This window comes from Epinephelus moara, chromosome 11, assembly GCF_006386435.1.
Source record: "Epinephelus moara isolate mb chromosome 11, YSFRI_EMoa_1.0, whole genome shotgun sequence".
Lineage (NCBI taxonomy): Eukaryota > Metazoa > Chordata > Actinopteri > Perciformes > Serranidae > Epinephelus > Epinephelus moara.
In genome coordinates this window covers 32,975,314-32,997,702 of record NC_065516.1, presented here as the reverse complement: position 1 = coordinate 32,997,702, position 22,389 = coordinate 32,975,314, and the positions used below count along the sequence as shown (strand labels likewise).

At 41.9% G+C, this 22,389-nt stretch overlaps 1 protein-coding gene across 1 annotated transcript in view; it reads right to left on the bottom strand.

Annotated features, from left to right (window-relative positions):
- Nucleotides 1-22,389, bottom strand: part of si:dkey-225n22.4 (collagen alpha-1(XXI) chain) — a 97,945-nt gene that overhangs the window by 25,220 nt on the left and 50,336 nt on the right. Inside the window, exons 19-23 of the mRNA XM_050056153.1 lie at nt 21,907-21,960; nt 16,237-16,281; nt 16,086-16,139; nt 7,485-7,538; nt 1,988-2,041 (exon numbers count right to left, since the gene is read on the bottom strand). Coding sequence (XP_049912110.1) covers nt 1,988-2,041; nt 7,485-7,538; nt 16,086-16,139; nt 16,237-16,281; nt 21,907-21,960 — 261 coding nt within the window. The remainder of the gene's footprint in view (nt 1-1,987; nt 2,042-7,484; nt 7,539-16,085; nt 16,140-16,236; nt 16,282-21,906; nt 21,961-22,389) is intronic.

Genomic DNA, 22,389 nt, shown 5'->3' with positions numbered 1-22,389 from the left:
TGCTGTTTGTGTGCGCCCAGCAGACACCATAGACTCACCACAGCTTCCGGACTAAACCTGTGCCCCAGGAAGCCTCGAGCCCAGGAGCTGATCTTGCTCACTGTCTCACTTGTCTGTTTCATTACAAGACTATTACAACCTGTCCTTCTGTCTTTGATGCTGCACCCGTGACAGGCATAAACAAATACCTGTAATAACAGAACAAAAGTTGTATTTCACTACCACAGTTTACGTCTGTCATGCATTGTGCAACAACCTCTGTTGATGACACATACTTGATTACAATGGCGTCACACAAAACTGGTGGAAACGTGGCCTTGTTTGTTAGATAGCACCAAGGTTCCAAGACTCCTGATTGGAATCAGTTCAAGAATCAGAGCTAAATTGGTGGAAAGGGTTAATAGAGAGAGGAAAAAGTAGTGATGGCCAAATGAAGCCTCATGAAGCATTGTCTTTATTTTCTGAGCCCACTAGATGGCGCTTTTTGTTCAACAAAAGGTTGAAAGCACACTGAATTGCCATTCCTTGAGACTCTCTCTTTAAAGCATGAGTGCCATCTAGTGGGCTCAGAAAATAAAGAAAATGCTTCATGAGGCTTCATTTGGCCATCACTAGGAAAAAGAGAACCTGAACTGGTTCCTACACCTTTTCTCTTGCTTTGGAGTGAAAAACAGATGCTATATGAAGAAAGTCCAGTTCAGAAGTGGACAGAAAATTTAGGCCACAACTCAAAATCTGCTTGGTTTGATTTAAAAGCGTATTTCAGCATTTAGGTACACACACTTATTTGCTTTCTTGCTAAGAGATAGATGAGCATGGGCAACGGCTAGCCTGGCTCTCTCCAAAGTTTATGGTGGAGTTACATAAACTCTAGTTTTTTAATGTCTAGTTGTTGAGGTTGCCAGGTTTGGAACCACTGTGTCTGTATAGAAACCAAAACCTGTGCTCACCAGCTGTATTTGTTTGTTTGTTAATGAGGTGGGTTTACGACTTGGTAGATGTGTAGGTTATCAAGGAGGGAGTGGGTATACCCCAAATACTTGCATATACTCTCCAATACACCACTGCATATAACCACATACCTTTTATTACGACCCACAGGACCCATATCAATTTCAGTTTTCAAGTAACAACTCCCAGTTAAGTCTCACCTTATTTCCGGTTTGAACACCACTCACTTCCAGCTTAAACTCCATCCATTGTGAGTACAAATATGGATACAGCTAATTTAGTTGGTTAAACAGATACAGAAGATGGTGTACTTGCTCACCCCTTGTTAAAAAATGTACCTTTGTTACATAATTTAACCTACTGACTTATAAGTAATGTGTTGTTATCAAAGTATGAAACAATGTGATGTGACATTACCTACATACGTGACCCTGCTACTAGTGATGGCCAAATGAAGCGTCTTGAAGCACTACCTGCTACCCGCCCCAACCTTTCTCTTTTGCTCCTGTCATAATTACTACTGCAGCTAGATTTCGCCACCTAACAATATACGCAAATATGGGTAGTAATAAGCTGCTTGTACAAATGACCTATGGTGTCGTTTTCTTCAGGGAGGACACTCTTATCTTGCTTCAGTCGTACAGGCTGCATAGAAGTGCTGGTTGGATTGTGAAACTGTTTTTCCTCAAGAAACAGTAACAGCACATAACTCAACCCCTAAAACCATAAATTGAGTTTGTTTATGGATTAAATAAATTAAATATGTCTTAATTAGAGATCTTAAGAAGCGTCTGTAGATGGATTTTTCCTCTCAGATGGGCTAACTACTGTTTGTCCCCACTCTCGACAAACCCTTGGTGTGATGTAATGCCTGTAATTATCTACAAAAGATCAAATGAAATGGGAATAGCAAAGGCAGAAAGAAAGAGGTAATGCAAACAAAAGAGATGTAAAAAAGGAGGATGCAGCGCTGGAAAGTGATGAAGACAGAGGGAAAAAGGAAAATATACAATGTGTTTGATAATCGGCTGCTCACCTTCTGGCCTGGTGGACCATGAGGACCGGTGAGCCCTGGATCTCCACACGTCCCCTAAATAAAACACACACACAGCTGACAATGCTTGTGGGGGCCTTGTGTTGATTACACTCTTTCCAAACTCTAATCCCTGACAAATCTTAGGGCTCTATTTTAACTTTCACAAAGACCAGCACACGGGTCAGCGAGAGCATATCAGAGTAGCTGCAAGCTGCGCAGAGTGCAGCACAGCATGCACAAAGAGGTTGTCTGAAGTGGAATATAAATCACAGTATGTGGTGATTAATCATTACCCTCTCAGCCAGTCACATCACTGCTCTCTTCCCTCTTCCAACAGCTGTGCCGATCGCACAAGGTGCGACAGTGGTGTATCAAGAAAGCGGCTCAAGGAATTTAGAAGAGAGACAGCTTCTCTAAGTACGAAAAATGATAGCGCTGTGTTGAATCATACAGAGAGGCTCAGAGGGGCAACATGTACATTCGTACCTTGACAAATAATGAACTGCCAAAAGCAGAATTTCGGTTGGTTGTGTCATGTTTTCTGAGTGTAATCCACATTTTTATGGCTATTCAATAAAAAAGATTGTCCAACTCTTCTGTCATGCTTTCCCTCTTCTTTTGCTCCCTGTTTCCTTGGTGTCACATTGTCTTCAATGGACATTTGTGTGTGTGTGTGCATGTGTGTGTGTAACAATGATGTCACGATTCAGGATTTTTTTTGTTTGTGGTCTTATCTCTAGGATTTCCTAATTTTCTGTTTGGGTTCTTCCTTGTTTCGTGTTCATTCATGTTTGAGCTGTTTCCTGTTTTATTTTGAAGAGTCACTCCTCATGTGTCATGTCTGGCTTTATTTCCTGCCCTTTTGGTTACTTCTCAATGACATCTGATCGTTATGTCCCCAAAAATCATCAACTGCCTCCTGTGAAATGCTGTGTACTGTGACACCTGCCATAGCGCCGGGCACTGAATGTTGATAGTTTGTCCGAGTGAGTGGAGGGGGCGTGGCTTAGCTATAGGTCAATTCCCACTATACATTCGGACAGCACTACAAAATAGCGGACTCACTATAAAGTGGACTTAAATGTGACTGATTAGTATCACTCACCTGTTCTTACTCCCTCAATTAGTGCCTTCCCCTCATTTACCCAGCTACACACCTGCCCTGCATTAGCCTCATTAGTCCTTCCCTGCTCCTGAGTTTTTTCCCAGCCAATCAGCTTCCTGCCTGTTCTTCTGCCTCATCACCTTATTCCCCTCACCTGAACTCCTCCGCCCTTTTTCTCCACCTGCACTTCGTCCCCTCGTCAAACTAGTCTGTATTTAAGTCCTGGTTTTCAGATCAGTCTTTGTTGGGTCCTGGTTTTGGTTGTGTTCAGTTCCTGTTTCTGTGTGTGATCTTTGTGAACGCCTGTGGTCTGCTGTCTCCTGTGTTTGGGTCCTTCTCCACACCACATAACAATTATTGGATAATTCTGGACTGTTGTGGCTGATGTGGACTCACTGCATTGTAGTGTTATCAGCAAAAATATTTAAAGTATTAAAAGTACTTGTTAATGGGACAGTTAAGATTTTTTGAAGTGGGGTTGTATGAGGTACTTATCCACAGTCAGTGTATTACCTACAATACATGTTGATGGGCAAACCCTCTAGTTTGGAGGAGCAGACAAGAGTGCTGACACAGAAGTTCAGCAATGTGCTGCTGTGGACAGGAGCAGCAATAAAACGTATTTTAGCCACCTAAAAAAAATCAATATCAGTTTAGGTGAACACTATATTGAGAATATTTTCACCACTTTACCCTGCCGACAGACAGCCCCTTTCCTTTGGCACTAAATTTTCTCCACCATAGAACTTTTGCATTCCTACACATAAGCACAACTATGAGTTTGACATGTGCTTCTTTTTGTGCGATGGGGAGGCAGCTCTCTCTCGGATGTATCATGTCGAAGATCGCATGTGGCAAAAAGTGATGACAGCCAGCAGAAAACAGTGTCTACATGAGCTCAGGGCTCCTGTTACCCTCATGTGGAGGCCATGTTTGTTGTTTTGTGGTGAAGACTGCAATAAAGCCATTGTTGGTAAACGGCACGTGAATGCCTCACTATCCTTCGTTCAGCGGAGTGATTCATCAAACCAGTGTGTTCCCAACTTTGGTTCGGAGTCGGTAAGCTGTCACTGAGAGGTAACAGGGTTCAAGAAAATTAAAAAACGTGGTAACAACAGGGATGACAAAATGCTGCTCACAGTGGAGACAAAAGGATACCTTCATGAACCAGTGTATAGAGAAGAAAAAATGTTTGCAGAGGGAGACTGACTGGGCAGAAAGAGAGCGATGCGTAGGAATACTGAAGTTATACAGTTTAGAAAATGAACTGCCAAAGGAAAGGAGCTGTCTGACGGCAAGGTAAAGCGGTGAAAATATTCTAAATATAGCATCAGCACTTAGACTGATATTGATTTTTTAGGTAGGCCTTTTTTAAATACCTTGTGCTGCTGCCTCTAAACCACAGTAATAAAGTGCTTATGGTGGGTCCACATTGGATGCAGAGGCATTGTGAAGCACGCTGATTTCCTTTTTACAGAGTGCTGGCCACTTCTTTTCCATGCCTATGTTAACCAGTTGGGCTGTTCACACAGGCTGCAGGCTCACGACCTCCAGTGATAGTTTAGGCGTCTGGTTTATTTTTTCCGCAAGCCACGAAAGAATCATGCAAGAAAGCAAACTGATAATATATTATAAATAGTATTAAGATGTATACGATATAAATGATATTCATCATTATGATAAATGATAAAATAAGCATCTCATTAACACGTGCGAACAGAGACAGAGCTCTATGTGTGATTAGAAACGAGCAGAGGCACAAAATTGCTCACTGACAGGTGCAGAGAAATGTGCTTCTGGTGCAGGGGTGTAAATATAGCCAGTGACACTGGCCAAATGAGGCCTCGTGAAGCATTTTCTTCATTTTCTGAGCCCACTAGATGGTTTAAAGAGAGAGGCTCAAAGAATGGCAATTCAGTGTGCTTTCAACCTTTTGTTGAACAAAAAAACGCCATCTAGTAGGCTCATAAAATAAAGAAAATGCTTCATGTGGCTTCATTTGGCCATCCCTAGCCAGTGTAGGCAGTGTGGTTGCTCTGGGGCCCGTGAGATGGGGGGCGCTCCAGCAATATGTTGGGTGGAGAGTGAACCCTTATGAGGGACCTTGGCACCTTGAAAATATGCCTGTGTTCAAAGAGGAACCCACATTAAATTAAAAACGGAACCATTTGCTCTATATGGCCTTAAAAAGGCAAACCCAACTCCATCATGTTTATTTTTGTCTTTTTTGTAAAATAGTAACATTTATGACAAAATTATATGTTTATTCTGTAACTATAAATCGACTATTCTAGAAATTAAATTAATACTTTTTATTTTCTTTGGTATTTTCTGTTAAAGACATGCAGTGATGATTTCTGGGTAACATGTATGTTGATGTTATCCAGTGTCAAGTCTCTCATCATGTGACAAGACGATATGTCACCACTACCTTACACCACTGTCCTGGTGTGAAAGGCCAGGCAACTGCTGACGGACGGCTGTGAGACAATGGACACATTGGGGCATTCTCTGTGTCCAGTGTGAACAAAACGTTAGCTTCCATAGTGGTACTTACATCTGTTTCTCCAAACTGGGGACATGCCGACTGACATCTACTGTAGGTGTGGATATGTACATCATATAAAACCCAACTCCTAAAAATCTAAACTATTTCATTAAGTAAGAAAAGTCACCCTATTCGAAATAATTATGATTATATTTGGATATCAGTACAACTTTTAAGGTGGAATGTTTACTTGTAATGTTACTCAGTGCATGAGGTGATGACATGAATCCATCAGCACACCTTAAATTTCACTGTGACAACTTTGACCATCACTTTAGTTTTTATATGACGGACACTTTTAGTAATGAGTGGATCTTCAAGTGTTTATATAAATTAATTTTGGCCAGGTTATGTGTACTGCATATATTCGAAGAAAAAAAGAAGCGTTGCAGAGCGTTGTTCCTGTGGGCTACAGCGACACTAAACCCCTGAGCTTGCCTGAGAAGGACTAAATGCACAAAGCTGCTAAGTTTAAATATCCCATGGAGAGAGACTCTCACTGCAGCCTGTTCTATTTTGTTCTGAAAATGTGGGCGTGCAGCCTCGTTCTGTGGACGATAAACCAGGTGCAGACTTCCATCTGTGTCACCGCTGATGAGGAAATACAGCGAGTGCTGGACGGAGCAGTGAGTGACAACAACCCCGCCCACATTTAAGAGGACTGTCAGAACAGACCGAGGGTCTAGGTACCATGACTGAAGGGTTACTGCTGGTTCTATACTGAAAGTGTTGGGCTATAAGTCACACAGTCCTGTTCCACTCTAAGGATGACTCCAGTAAACCAGGACCACACCAGCTTCTAACCAACAGGTCTGATGTGTGCGGAGCTGCAGTGGTTTGTGTCGTTTGTTTAGCAGCAGCCTGATGTTGGTTATGCACGACTTAATCAAAGTAACACCACGACGGATCATTGTGTGTAATGGTGCTGCTCTCCTCGTATGTTGTGTGTTCCATCTCTAATTATCTGCTGCAGAGGGAACACAGCCTTCAGACGTCTTTGGGAATTTAATCAGCTGATAGGGAAGTTCCCATACAGGTGTTAGGCTGTGTGTAATTAGAAGTGTTTATTCATGTTGTGTGTTTATCTATTCAGGTGTGCTTACTGACTGATCGTATCACCAAATTATCAGGTGCGACTCCGCTGGTTCTCATTCTCAGCGGCACGCTGTCAGAGAGTGCATGTTCACCTTCATATGCATGAAGCTCCCATCATTCCCTCACTCTCCTTCCATCTCTGTGTCGTGCATGCTGTGCTGAGTATACAAATTCCAAAGGGACAGGAAATGTGCGTTTCAAGGTCAGGGAAATATGAAAATGCCCCGTGTGCTTGTCTTTGCAGAGAGGAGCACTCCAGTGATTCTGCAGATAAAGGTTAGTTTACTTGTCATTTTTGCTGGTTTAGGAGGCTAAAAGTCACCATCTCTGACTATTCTTTTTTTTATTTATTTGCCTCTTACAAATCCACCAAAAGTGCAATAACAAATCACTGGAGTTTCCCTTCAATCTGTAACCAGACCCCTAATTAAGTAAAATATGGTCAAACTTCACTTTGCAGAGATGTCTGAAAGAGTCAAACCTGCTGTCTGAAGGAGAGAAATACCCACACCAACAGTCCAAATATGAACCGTCCTTGGCAGAACAGCGTTTATCACATACTCAGAAAACACCTACAATTTGATTCCAAACAAGTTGCCTCCCTCTCAGCAAAATGCAGTTTTCTCCACGGGAACATCAAGCGAACAGGGAGGGAGGGTACAGCATTAGAACAGGCTGAGAATAGCCGAGCGGCTGGGGAGCAGCAGGCCATTAGCATAATAACTAATTATAACGTTCAACGCACAGACCTTGGGACCATCGCGGCCGATCTCTCCGGGCGGCCCCCGGGGCCCTTGGATTCCCTGGACAGAGGGAGATATTGGGGAGAGAGAAGGGGGAAGGGAGAGGGAGGGGAGGGAAGGGGACAAGAGAGGAAGGGAATGAGAGGGAGAAAGAGAGAATGAGATGAAAGAGACAGGCACAGTGCTTTGGGCTGAATGTGACAGAGTGCGTGACGGCTTAGTCAGGAGGCACTGAGGGAGAAATGAGATGGCTCAGGTCCACTCACACACATTCACATACAAACTCATGCACGTCTGCACTTGCACGCTTTGCGCGTGCAAACACACACCAGTTTACATATTCAACAAAGCATTCTGCTGTATCAGGAGCCCAGCTCTATCTTCCCACATGCCTTCACGAGAGAAACACACACAAATAAACCTACTGTCCAGTAATCTGATTGACCGTGAGGGAAAAGCAGGTAATATGTGTCTCTACTGAATAAAAAGCCAAACCATAAAAATATGGATACTCATCATAAATGTCATATTGCTACACAAAATGGTGTATTTGCTGATTCAGGTCACAGAATGTTGAATATGAATACCAATAAATCCCAGTTCTAAATTTAATATCAAAATATTTGATATTATGATGCCATGGAGTTGTACTGAAGCAAAAATCAGCAGTGCTTGCAGTTATTACTAGCTGTGACAACATCACAACGGCTGGTATTGTTTTCACTTCATGAGTCTGTGTGTGTGTCATCAGGGTGAAATGTGGTTTTGGTGACACCAAGTGTATCGGGAACTACCACAGATGCCATTTCAGTATGTTGCCAGGCATTTATATGTCTGTCTTTCTGTGTGTAGATTTTGTCAACGTGATGACATCACAGTCATAGGCTGAAAATAATGGACATAGCTATCATGTCGTGTCGAGTTTGTGGAGCCAGAAGTCAACATATTTGGTGAGAGGCTGGTGGTGTGGAGGACTGAGAAGCCGAGGACACTATTAGCAGAGAACTTGTCACTCAAAGTGGCTTGCACTTAATTATGCATAACTTTAAGCCTTAATAACAATTAAACAGGCGAGTTATATAAAAATCCAACCTGCCGATAGTTGTCATGAACGGGGAATTAGCTACAGAGACCAAAACTGTTTTTTGTACCAGGCTGTAAACATGTTTATTTCTACTGTAAAGTGGGGCATTGTAACATGGATCTATGGGTAGTGATGGCCAAATGAAGCCTCATGAAGCATTTTCTTTATTTTATGAGCCCACTAGATGGCGCTCATGGTTTAAAGAGAGAGGCTCAAAGAATAACAAAAGGTTGAAAGCACACTGAATTGTCAAACAAAAAGCGCCATCTAGTGGGCTCATAAAATAAAGAAAAAGCTTCATGAGGCTTCATTTGGCCATCACTACCTATGGGTATTGATTCACTTTTGGAGCCAGCCTCAAGTGGTTATTAGACGACCTGCAGCTCTTTGCACTTACGTGTTGGCTTCATTTTTCAGCCCAAGAGGTTGCTGCTTGGTCGCAATCATACAAGATGAATGGGGTCACATATCGGGCATGACCCGAGCAAGGGGGCTGGAGGTAGTGATGGCCAAATGAAGCCTCATGAAGCATTTTCTTTATTTTCTGAGCCCACTAGATGGCACTCATGGTTTAAAGAGAGAGGCTCAAAGAATGGCAATTCAGTTTGCTTTCAACCTTTTGTTGAACAAAAAGTGCCATCTGGTGGGCTCATAAAATAAAGAAAATGCTACATGAGGCTTCATTTGGCCATCACTAGCTGGAGGTAGGAGGATAGGAAGTACGGAAGGGGCCATTGGTCCCACACTTCATGCCACTGGTTTACAAAACTGTGTGTGTAGTTGAGATCAAAATGACGGTCACACTCTAAGATGGCTGTGGTCCAAGCAGGCGAAAATGCCCCCCGCTCCGTATTTATGCCTCTGGCAAGGGCCAATTTGCCATTCTGCTCCAGCTGATATAAACTGTATAAAAAAAATCATGTCCAACTGATTTAAAATTGAATATTTGACGCTTGAGATTGGCTTTATTTTTTTAATGCCATTATTTCAGGATCATAATAATTTCATTACTCTGAGAAAATGTTATCACAAAAGGTTGTTACCTCTCATTAGGCAACTTATCATTTTTTATCAGAGATCAGGAGTGCCATTCCAGCATTCATAGATGGCGTCTTGACAACTGTAGCAACTGATTTAAGCTGACAATGTCAGATCAAGGCGTACCCATTACTGATCCCCACTCATATCCACTCGTGTACCTTAGTACTGTAGTGGGGGCCTTTCCTTCCCACTTGTGACTTATTACAGTCATCTGAATACAGCAGCTATCTGTTCCATCTGCTGTCTCTAACTGGAGTGATGTTGCACATTGTCAAACACTGGCACTGGAACATGGGGTATTATGAGACTTTTTGTCCCCCTGCTTTTAGGTATTATGATAATAAAGTGGTAATGCGGTGTCCTCTTGTGTGTCTTCAGAGCACCGCAGGCTCTATTATTATGAACCAAGCTGCACAGCCAGATCAGAGTCAGGTGTGCCCTGCCAAGTGTCGGGAGTGTGCCAAACCCTGTTTTGCTAATTTCATGGCCGTGCTCTCTTGGCGCACTGGTGCCGCAGTTGGGCAGGGGATGATATAAGAAAACAAGACATTGTTTAGGTGGGTGCATCAGAGGCTGTGGCAATCACGGTTTATCACTTTCACCCCCTTTAATCACAGAGCTCTCACCGTCATGACACACGGACAGTTTGGGAATCCTGCAGAGAGTTTTCCTCGGAGGAAATTTTATGTCTTGGACTTGGGAGAGAAATTATTCTCCAGCTTTAATTTAAAACCCGAACAGTCTCTATCACACCATGTTGCTCATCACAGCCATACATCTACCTGTGTTATAATTAAAAAGTGTGGAGTTCCAGGCGATGTGTTAGTCAGCCTCGTCTAGACAAAACATTTGCAGCTGGTACTCAGGTCCCTCTGTGTTTAGCCCAGTTGAAAGACTGACAGGAACGGACGGTCCTGAGGAATTTATAAGCTGAACGAGAACTTTTAAGCGATTCACAGTTTTTCGTGGAGCTGTGTGAACACTTTTCAATGTGTCAGTCTCCAACGTGCCTTTTGATGTGCAGAAGAAACTGTGCAGAATGACACATTTGATGTGCACATTTTCACACAAGGTTCTGCGGTTATTCTGCAAACACACTGATGCTTGTTGCACGCAATATAAAATGTAAAAATGATCTGCCATGACGGAGACTCTGTGCTTATCAGAGCCTCTGAGGACACACAAGAGGACATCACATTACCACTTAATCATGGTAACACCTGAAACTGTAGGGACAAAAAGTCTCGTCTCAAATCTTCTGGTACCAGTGCATGACAGTGCACATCACTCCAGGTAGAGACTGCAGATGGATCAGGTACCTGCTGCCTTCAGATGACCATAACGTGTCACCAGTATTAAGGAAAGGCTCTCAGTATATTGCTGAGGTGCAGCAGAGAACATGAGTGTCGATCAATAATGTGTAAATCAGTTGCTATAGTTGTCAGGATGCGATGTATGCATGCTCGCATGGCACTCCTGATCTCTGATAAAGTCCAGCACTTTGCACTTCACCTCGATGATGGCTATTTCCAGGCATATTTTGGGATGAGTTTGGGACAGTTTCGGAACCTGCTGTCTATCGTCGGTCTTAGCATAACAAAAATGAATACTAACTACAGAGCGTCCATTGGTCCTACCGAGCGACTGAGCACCAGTTTCTCCGCCATTGTTTACCAACTGTAAACCTGCTTCTGTCGAGGAGTGTTTGCACATCCCATTAATATAAATCAAAGTTAACTAAATAAAAGCACCCACACACTGAATAGATGTCTTCCTTATATAGACACCACCTGATTCAAACCAGGTGTGAATCCCAGGTAAAGCCCACCCATCACAACACTCCAAATTCCTAATCATTTTTTAAAACAATTAGTCCTGGATTTATGAGTTGATTGAAAATGCTGCCTCCTGTTGACGTTCATCACTTGAGGGCTACCTACATGATATTGCACTCAACGATTGCCGCTAATATCCCAGGCAAACGTCAGTATCCTCCACCAGTAGATGGCCATGGCTTCTCTACCTCTGAATATTCACGTCACGATGGGGTTTAATCGGCAAATAACTCCTCACATTTCCTCCCACAGTCCAAAGACATGCGGGGTAATTGGTGACTCTAAATTGGCCGTAGCTGTGACTGTAAGTGTAAGTGGTTGTCTGTCTCTATGTGTCAGCCCTGTGATAGTCTGGTGACCTGTCCAGGGTGTACCCCCCTCTTGCCCAGTGTCAGTTGGGATAGCCACTAGATGGCGCTTTTTGTTCAACAAAAGGTTGAAAGCACACGGAATTGCCATTCCTTGAGACTCTCTCTTTAAAGCATGAGCGCCATCTAGTGGGCTCAGAAAATTAAGAAAATGCTTCATGAGGCTTCATTTGGCCATCACTACCAACCTACCCCCGACCCCCAACAGGATAAACAGTTACTGAAAATGAAAAATGAAAGATTCTAGACTGCTCCGTAGTGTAGTGGTTTTTGCACACCCCAGTTGTGTGCACCCCTTGTGGGACTTGTGATCAAAGGTAGTGACTGGCCAAATGAAGCCTCATGAAGCATTTTCTTTATTTTCTGAGCCCACTAGATGGCGCTTTTTGTTCAACAAAAGGTTGAAAGCACACTGAATTGCCATTCTTTGGGCCTCTCTCTTTAAACCATGAGCGCCATCTAGTGGGCTCATTAAATAAAGAAAATGCTTCATGAGGCTTCATTTGGCCATCACTAATCAAATGTTTAAAACTCATCCATGACGTAATTGTTGGTGGGGCTTGACATTGACCTTCTTGGTCACATGTTGAGAATTACATTTTTGGGAGCATGTATTCAGTGTGGGAGCCTATTTTCTTCATATTGTTCTGGTCATAACACAATTTCACAATTTAGAAATTAAGGGTTTCAGAGCGTCAGGGTTTGACTGATTCATGCTGGCATTTCTTATCTGAACACTTTAAGCCCTTTCAGTTTATGAGCGCACCAGACGTTAACAAAATCCAGAATTAAATTTGAGTTTGCTGCAGAAACACAGCGACTGTGACAACATAGGAAAATGAAACACATCATTTCAAGCAATAAAAAAAGACCATACCACTTAATGTCTATTGATTAATAAGGAGTCAAACCAGGACTGCGAACACTCGAAATGCCAAATTTGATTGGTGTTGGCTGGGTCAACTGACAATTAGTTTGACATCTATGTATAGTTATTATATGTGGTTGCCTAGATACAAGGGACGGCTCATCCTACTTCCTCCTCCTCACTCTGTATGTGTGTGTCAGATAAGTCACTGCAGGCATAACGTCATCGCAGAGTTCTCTTCTACTGACAGGAATAGAAAGAGGGGGATGAAGAGAGGATGAAGCTTGTGGTTGTGGAAAGGTGACCTCTGTGCACTTAGATCTATGCATAAGGCTACACCAGGTTAAACCTGTCGAGGCTTTATGTGCTACAGAGAAAGACTTTGCTAAATCCAGTCTAAAAAGACCAACTTTGAATTAATAGAGCTGGTATTCAATCCATTTAAATGGCATACTGATGTTATACTGAATCATTTTATTTTTTATATGTTCATCCATGACCATAAATTATAAACAGGTTTCCATGATGAAAATGTGTCCTTTAATGTGTGTAATGTGACTCTTCACTTCATCCATCTGTACTGTCTTACTTTAACCACAAGAGGGCAGCAGAGCTATAAACATAATGTCCCCTGAACACCACAGAGGTCCGTGTATTCACAATGCTCTGCTGTAATTGCATCTGGCCGTGTGCAATCTTGTTTACCAGAGGGGGGTGCCCTGACTGTGTGTACAGCCGTACGCACTCTCATCTGACTTTGGTTCTAAATTAACAGCCACTCACCGCCTTAATGGCACTGCTAAGTAAATCAAATGGACTCATACGGTGCCGGGGCTAAATTAATGATCTCATTATGAGTCCACTGCAGAGAAGATAATGTGAATTGTAGTCTAGGAGATAAGACTGCATCGCTCAAAGATACATTTTAAAACAGGTGGACCCTATTACTCACTTTTTAGTCAGGTAGAAGTTTGGAATATGTTTAAATGTGTGGATTCCATAGTGATTCAATTTGGGCTAAATAGGCATGGACTAGAAGTAGGATCAGTATCATGATCACTTGTGGGGAGCCCATGTGGGCTGACTGTTGGACAAGGTAAAATTTGAACAAATGTCCGTCCAACACTGCCAACTGGGACAATAATCAATAGTCTTAATTATTCAAGATTTTTTGGGCAGGGGATTGTTCTCCTGTTTACTCCAATTTGGAATGCTAAATTCCCTATGTACTGTAGTCCTTGTCATTGCTAACTCTACTTGGCTGCGGGGAATACTGAGAGACATGTGCTACCTCCGTGTTGCCAGCTGCTTCTTTTCATCATCTAGCAAAGAGCTGCACTGTGCACAAGTAAAGGCCTCAGTATGTTTACAATAGGTAGTAAACATACTAGTAACAAGCCTCATTATTAGCTCATCATTATCACTCTAAATATGACTGTTATGCAAGATTTAAACTTCTGTGTCATATCGACGCCAGATCCCACGCTGTAGCCTGATGTGCACCTCCCCAGAAATGTAACTACACGTCACAGGACGCAGACCTCCTGTCTGTCTCTGTAAGCTGAAACCATTTCCCTCAGTGGAAACAAAGCTTTTATTTACTTTAATTGTGAAGACAATAAAGCCTCCACAAAAATAACATTTTAAGTCTTGTGTGTGATTTATTCTGGCTCCATATGAGCAGAGGAAATTTCTGCTAGTGGTTAAGCTAATTTATACAATGTAAAATGCCATAGGCTTGTGCTAATAACGTTAGCATGTTGTATTTATTTGGAAAACGTGTTTAGTATAAGACAGTTGTTTTGTCAGTGAACCTTGTGAGTTGTAATGGAGCTGAATTTTGTAACGTTACCTTTGTTAAATGTTGCTGTTGTCCCTGGCTTCATATGAGTAGAGGAAAAGTCAGCTAGCTGCTAGGCTAATTTATAAATTAGCCTAGCCTGTAAAATACCTATGGTATTTTACATTGTATAAATACAATGTAAAATACCATAGGCTTGTGCTAATAACGTTAGCATGTTGTATTTATTTGGAAAACATGTTTAGTATAAGACAGTTGTTTTGTCAGTGAACCTTGTGAGCTGTAATGGAGCTGAATTTTGTAACGTTACCTTTGTTAAATGTTGCCACTAGGCTAATTTATACAATGTAAAATGCCATAGGCTTGTGCTAATAACGTTAGCATGATGTATTTGAGGGTAAAATGTGTCCAGATAAAGACAAGTGTTTGTCTGTGAATGCTGCGAGTTATAGTGAAGCTGATTTGTGTACTTATGTTTGACATTGTTGCTATTACGTCATGTTTAATGTGTGTTTAATGTGTGTTTTGAATCAACTAAACTTTACAGCACTTCACAGAAACCCTGCCGCTGACTACTGTTTTGGAGGTGTAACTGCAGAGTGACACAGACACACCACCATATGAGTGTAAATGCTCACAGTGGCGTAGGTCACATGTGTAGGCTACGGCATAAGCTCTGCATAGAGCTGAAGCACAAGTATAAATTCCCCTTTAATTACGAAGATTGGCCTATTTTTTCCATCCTAGTAACACTAATACTAGGAAGTACGGGGTGTCAGAGTCTAAGGACCCTGACACACCAAATCGTCAGCCGGCTATCAGTCAATGTCGCGACGTTGGGCACTGGTGAACATTAGTCACTGGTTTTCTGTGGCATGTTGAATTGGTGTTGAGGCTAGCGGAGCCCATTGGTGAGTGAAATCACTCTAATAGTTCAGCTCGGTGCGTAAGAAGAAAAACAGAAGTGAGGAAAGCAAACAGCTAAAATCAAAAGGGCATGAGATCGTAACAAAGTTCTCATATTAGGTATGTTTTCTTTTTTTTAGCCATTGTGCACTTTAGCAGAAATGTTTCGTAATTGTGTTTTCGTTTGCTAGCGCACCTTAACTATCATTCAACATCAGGTTGTGTTGTCTATGTGCTAACTGGCTAACTAGCGTCTTGAATTGAATGACGAATTATGACTACCGCCACCTGCTGGTATGGAAAATGATTCCCTCTCACACAGGTGCAGAACATATGTGCTGGCTGAAGTTGCTGTAGTCTTTGTGGTGTGCCCAAGATGAAACTTTTTGGCCACAGGCAACATATGGTGACGCAACAATCAGGCCGTCAGCTTTTGTTACCGCTAGACCTTTTTATGTCACTTTGCTGCATCTGGGCCCTAAGAGCAAAAGTGTTTATTGCTGCTCTGACTGGTCACATGTAAAGGTGAGGCAAAAAGCCTGACATTATAGCCTTCTTTTGACTCCATCCCATTGTCTCCCCAGTCTCTTTCCAAGCATTCTGTGTGGTGTGAATGTCTAACTGTGGTATCAATACGGGGAATCATCACTGAATCATTTCGGCATGTTGAAAAAAAACTGAAAGAGTGATGATGTTTTACCCACCAGTGTTCCGTTTATTCCAGGCGGTCCTCGTGGTCCAGGCACCCCTACCACTCCCTAAAAACACATTAAAAAAAAATAACAGAAAATAAACAACTGAAGGGAGTTTAATTCACAAACACTTCAATTCAAGTTACGTTCAAGTCAATTTTACCTGAGGTCCGCTTGGGCCTGCTTCGCCAGGAGGTCCCTGGACACCCTGTCGATGACAAGATTACATGATATAGATTTCTCTATTGATTCTTTTAATTTCTGTCTTTTCAAATTCAAAATCCATCTCAAACAAATTGATGGAAATATCCATCAGATTCAACGTGCACCGTTTCTGTAACTAATTTTGTGTCTTGACAAGTAGACCCTCGCTATTTGGAAACTGTCTCACAAACTCAGGAGATGGCACTGATATAAGTAAAGTAAATATGAATAGGGGTTACATTATGCCACGTCCTGTCATGTAATGCATCATCTAACAGATGTTAGACAGCGATCTAGGAATAGTTAAAAGCTTATGAAAAGTGGTTCTGTTGCAGACTCCCTACCTGCCATGCAAATAGAAATGGATACTGGAGGATCAAAGTGCTTTAGATGCAGATGATGTGAACCTGCACTGATGATTCTGCCACAGATACGCTTGCTGTGTGTGTATGTGTGATAAAGTAAACTAAGTGTAATCCTCTGGGGTTTAAATAAGTCTCATAGATCCGGATATCAGTGGGTGTCTGACATGGTGGCTTTACTTCGGTAACGTCGGGGCTTTTTCTCTGCTTACATCAAAAAGACTTCCTGTGTACTCTCTGCTTTCCTCTCTGAGTCTATCACTTTGTAAAACATGTCGGCAAATGTCATATTTCAATGTCACTGTGATAAAAACGTAAACTAGTAACATTTAATCAAGCTCTGTGGCTTTTCAGATACCGACGAGAAGGTCTCCAGGTAATACTTGAAATGAGCCCCGATCCAGGTGATAACAAGTAATTCACAAACACATTAGAGTGAAGCGGGCCCTGCATCGTAACATTCATCTTACTCATCCATCTCTCATCAGCGTACCCGCAAGTCTGTGGATACACGAGGATATATGATCTGTCATTAGCAGAAGCCATTTATCGAAACACCATCACCCCTTCACCCTGAGGTGAACAGAGGACAGAACAGGGAAGGGTGGGACGACAGATGAACTGAGAGGCCAGAGGAGGCAAGGAGACAGGAAAATACCAAAGACTTTACATTTCAGACTGAACAACAGCTGTGAATCAGCTCTGGACTGATGTCATAAGAAAATGCCGTAAGAACAATGCTGTCAAATGCCATGAAGTCAAAACACAAAAGAACCCAACCAAGCCCAAGTCATTTAGTCTAATATGTTGTAAAGTCAGCTTTACAAGCTTCTCTTTCTCTGCTGCTTACAAGCTTCTTAAATTCCAATTTCGAATAACAACCAATCTGGTACATCATTGTTAGATATGGCTAAGATTGCTACCATGGTATTTATTGACCTGGAAACAAGTTTATTTAAAGAGGCACTGCAAAAGTCCTCCTCACATCCTTGCAAGAAAAGGTGTTGCCACGCCAAGCTACCTCCGTCCTTAACCAGATCATTAGTTCAAACAGGTCATTTAAGAGCTGTATTTGTATCAGATGCTGGGTTATATCACACCATATCATGACCTCATCCCTACTCATCTTATTTTGACGCATGGGCAGAAGTCCCCAGTATATGGAAAATGATGCCAGGGGCAGCCTTTTCCATTTTATCTCGACACAGAAAGGGTCAAAGTAGACTCACATGACAAAGAAGGGGTTGGCGGTTAGGGTTAGGCAACAAAACTACTTGGCTAGGGTTAGGAAAAGTGTTGTGTTTGGCATTAGTCAACTCAGTAGTGAGTCCTGTGCTTGGTGGACCCATCCACCTCCCCAAAGCAGACATTTGCTTTGCCTTTTTTATCCTATGTCTGTTGCTCTGACTGTCTAATAGTGATGCACATGGGTTTACATTACAGCTGGCTGAAAGGCCAACTGCGTCTCATACAGACGCTAAAGGGTGCCTGACCAAGCAGCGTATTTTGGCACCTTGGAAATGAGACCAGGCTGAAAATCAATATGATAGATTCCTTCTGTTTGGACTGCCTGGGTCTTATTCCTTTAGTGTCAGCGCTTTCAAGACAGTGAACTTCGTCAATGATACAAATTCACGTCAGAGTTATGCAAACCTAAATTTGATGTAATAACACAGCACATTGACATCACCTCTATGAGCAGATCCACAGATTGTGAGGCAGCCATTTCGTCTCACAATTTAAATGTCTCAATTGTGAATTTGAATTCTCATTGTCCAACTTACAGGGAGCGAACGACTGAACAAGGTTGTGATTTTGAACACTGCGACTGCTTAAAATACTAATGTGATCGGGCCTTTAGTTTGACAAACCAGTTAATACACCAGTTTGTCATCCTGTCATTTCTTTTCTTGTCTGAATCGAAAATCTATTAATCGACTCCAGAATGTGCGAATTCAGCTGCCAGGCTTTTAACCAGAACCAAGAGACATGATCACATCACTTCAGCTTTAGTCTCTTTCAGTATGTTTTAGAATAGATTTTAAGATTTTACTGATTACTAGTGATGGCCAAATGAAGCCTCATGAAGCATTTTCTTTATTTTCTGAGCCCACTAGATGGCGCTTTATGTTCAACAAAAGGTTGAAAGCTTCATTGAATTGCCATTCTTTGAGCCTCTCTCTTTAAACCATGAGCGCCATATAGTGGGCTCAGAAAATAAAGAAAATGCTTCATGAGGCTTCATTTGGCCATCGCTAATGATTACTATTAAGGCTCTTCATGGTCTCTCTCCCAGCTATATCTCCGACCTCTTAATACCGCACACACCAGGGGCCGTATTCACAAACATTCCGAGAAGACTCTTAGAAAGCTCCTACCTTAGCCTACAAACGTTAAGCAAGGAGTTCTCGCTTAGGAGTGATTTAGGAAAGTTCTCAGAGCAACTCTGAGCAAAGAAGGGACAGAAACTTTTATCTTAGTGAGGAGGTGTGGTTGACCGTGTTGCTAGGTGTGATGCTTTCTTTTAACAGATGTGATTGGTTGTCACCGACACAGGGTGAGCCTACTGGGTGTGGACACCCAGTGGAAATGAAATGAACTGCTGACTGTGAAAGTGTTGTCACTGTTAGTGTGATCACTCTGCTGGTAGAAGGTGGAGAAGGGGGAAATCCTAAGAAATCACAAAAACTAAGAATTTTCTTAGAATTCCATCACTAGGAGCAACTCTTAGCACTAGGAAACTTTGTGAATACGGCCCCAGGACATACCTTTAGGTCCTCGAGGTCTTTTGCCTGTTCTAGAGGCTCGGCTGAAAACTAAAGAGGACGGAGCATTTGCTGTCAGCGCCCGAGGCTCTGGAACAATCTGCCCGAGGAAATCGGCAAATGGGTCGGCTGAGTCAGTGACCTCTTTTAGATCCATTCTTAAAACATACTTTTATCGGAGAGCCTTTCCTGATTTTACTTGAGTTTTGAGTTCATTTTAAACTCTTTTTTTATTTCACAAGTTTTTAAGTTTTCTTTGCAAAGTGTTTGTATGAGTTCTTGTTTTCATGTCTCTTTTAATTATTGACATGTAAAGCACTTTGTAACTCTGTTTTAAAGAGCACTTTATAAATAAAGATTATTATTATCCAGTCAAAAATCAGATTAGAAAACCTGACTCAATTTAATTGTTAATCATAACGAGTGAACCTCAGGAAGCTAGAATGCAAAATACCTTATTTATTCACAGAAGTCTGATTAAACAGAAAAGTTGAGGTTAATCTGGACATTACAGGTGTGCACTGGAGCTCTTGTGCCTCTGTTGCTGCATAGCTCCTCCCTTCGTCTGGCACCCTAAACGATGACTGGGCTTACAGCTATCATCTATTAATGTATCATCTCTGTGCCTTTAAGATAAAAACAGGACCAGATCATGTTCAGTCTGCTTAGCACCAAGAGTAGAGACACACTGAAGCTGCTAGCTTAGCTTCTAAAAGTAGAAAAACACATTTGTGATTAGTTTAGACACAAAGCGCCTGATCACAGCATCCTCTGCCAACGTAGCATTGTTTGCTTGTTTGTGTCTACTTTTATGTGATAATCAAACACCCTGAAATGAACACGCAGACAGTTTAATGCAGCCTGTGTTACAAGGCAATAAGAAGTGGGACAGTGCAGTATAGTAAAACTATTTACAGTCATAAAACCTTCATTCACAGTATTTGTTTCCCAGCGTTCCATGTAAACATCAGCTTGATTAGGAAGGGAGGGTTTGGTTGAGCGGCTCTGCACGCGACGCTGTCTGCTGCTGCGGACCTATGGAGGTTTGTGTGAGGGTACGTGCACATGTAAACATGGGTGTTTACTGTATTTTGTACAGTGTGTGCAATCTACATCCAGACATGCTGGGTGTCTGGATGTAGAAGCCTGTGTAATTAGAAACAAAAAGCAAATGTGTTTGTGTGTGTAAATACATTTATGCATATGTGTGTGTGCTTTGCTTTACACACTGCCTCCTATAAAGTGTGAGTGTGTGGTTATGGGGTGTGACAGTGATGTTAAGCAGTCTGATACTTACAGACAGAGGATGTAAAAGTGTGAACATAAACATGGTGTAACATCCAACAGCAGTGTTGTTGACATTTTAAATTGACTTTGACATTTAAAATAGTTGTACATCCCCTTTAATGTGACAGCGTTTCCATGGTGTCTCGTGGCCTTCAGCAGTTGTAATAAATGTATTTTATAACAAACATCACAGGATATTCAGATTCATTTTTGTTGCTTTATGGAAAATATGGTCAGATTTTTAAACCTTTGAAACCTAGTGATGGCCAAATGAAGCCTCATGAAGCATTTTCTTTATTTTCTGAGCCCACTAGATGGCGCTCATGGTTTAAAGAGAGAGGCTCAAAGAATGGCAATTCAGTGTGCTTTCAACCTTTTGTTGAACAAAAAGCGCCATCTAGTGGGCTCAGAAAATAAAGAAAATGCTTCATGAGGCTTTATTTGGCCATCACTATTGAAACCTGGATTGACGTTTGTTTTCTTGTGCTGCGTTCAGATGACTTTAACAAACATTTAAACCTTTAAAAACTGAGCAAACTGGTTTATGAAAACATGAGGAGAAAGGCACGGAGCGACTTGGCGAGAAATTCAGAAAAGGTGACAAGAAAATGACCTGAAAATTAGAGAAAAAAAAAAAAAAGTTTGCATTTCTTTCAGGCCATTTCCTTGCTTGTCCTTGTTTGCCCATTCTGTGTCCTTGATTTCCTTGCTTGTCCTTGTTTGCCCATTCTGTGTCCTTGTATGTGCACTTGTGTATTTGCACTGTGTGTGTGTGTGTGTGTGTGTGTGTGTGTGTGTGTGTGTGGGCGGTGAGTTTACTAGCACACAGCAGTGTGTAAAAGCGCCAATGAACCCGAGCTCTCGTGTTTATGTCCTGATTACTCTTTCCTTCAAGTCTTTATGGGACCATTTAAAAAGGAGCTGCTTGTTATATCTACAGAACGCTGAGTTAACAGGAATTATATTTTGTGTGCAGTCTCTGAATTCATCAGCAGCTATAACACTGAGCACTTTGGGAATTATGCTCCAATAACTTGTATTAATACACTGATCTTTGTCATTTTTCCTATCTTGTAATTGCTGCACATTCATTACAGAGCCGTGTTTTAGCTTCAGTATGAAATAACTGAACCGTTCAACCCTGACAGATATCACATATTTAGTGTTTCATATTCAGACAGCATTCTGTGACACATATGATCAGTATGAACTCACCGGGGGGCCTTGAGCTCCAGCAGCACCAGGTGGCCCAATGACTCCTCTCTCCCCCTGAGGACACAAAAGACATGTCAGTACCTTTCACCTTACAGGTGGTGTAACTGTGTGACTGAGCTCTACAGGAGAACATTAGCTGTACAGTGTCTGATCGTTATCACTTGTTTACATTTTCCTGTGAAAGACGGAAGCAGGGATGAGATAAAAATACACATGTATCCACTGAAGCTTTATAACTGAACCCAATACAGCAGGTTCAGGTATCAGATGGCACAATACATATAACTTGCATTGGCAGTGATATAAGTCAGTCGACCACAGACCTTTCATGGGCCACGGTCCTCTGTACCATCATTCAAGAGAATGAATTAAGCTTTGACAACAGAGTTGAATTTCATCTAATCCAACTTAAAATAAAAGTCAAGTCAGTTTGCAAATTTCAGTTTTCTTCAGAAATTGGGTCAGTAAGGATCATGTGAGGGA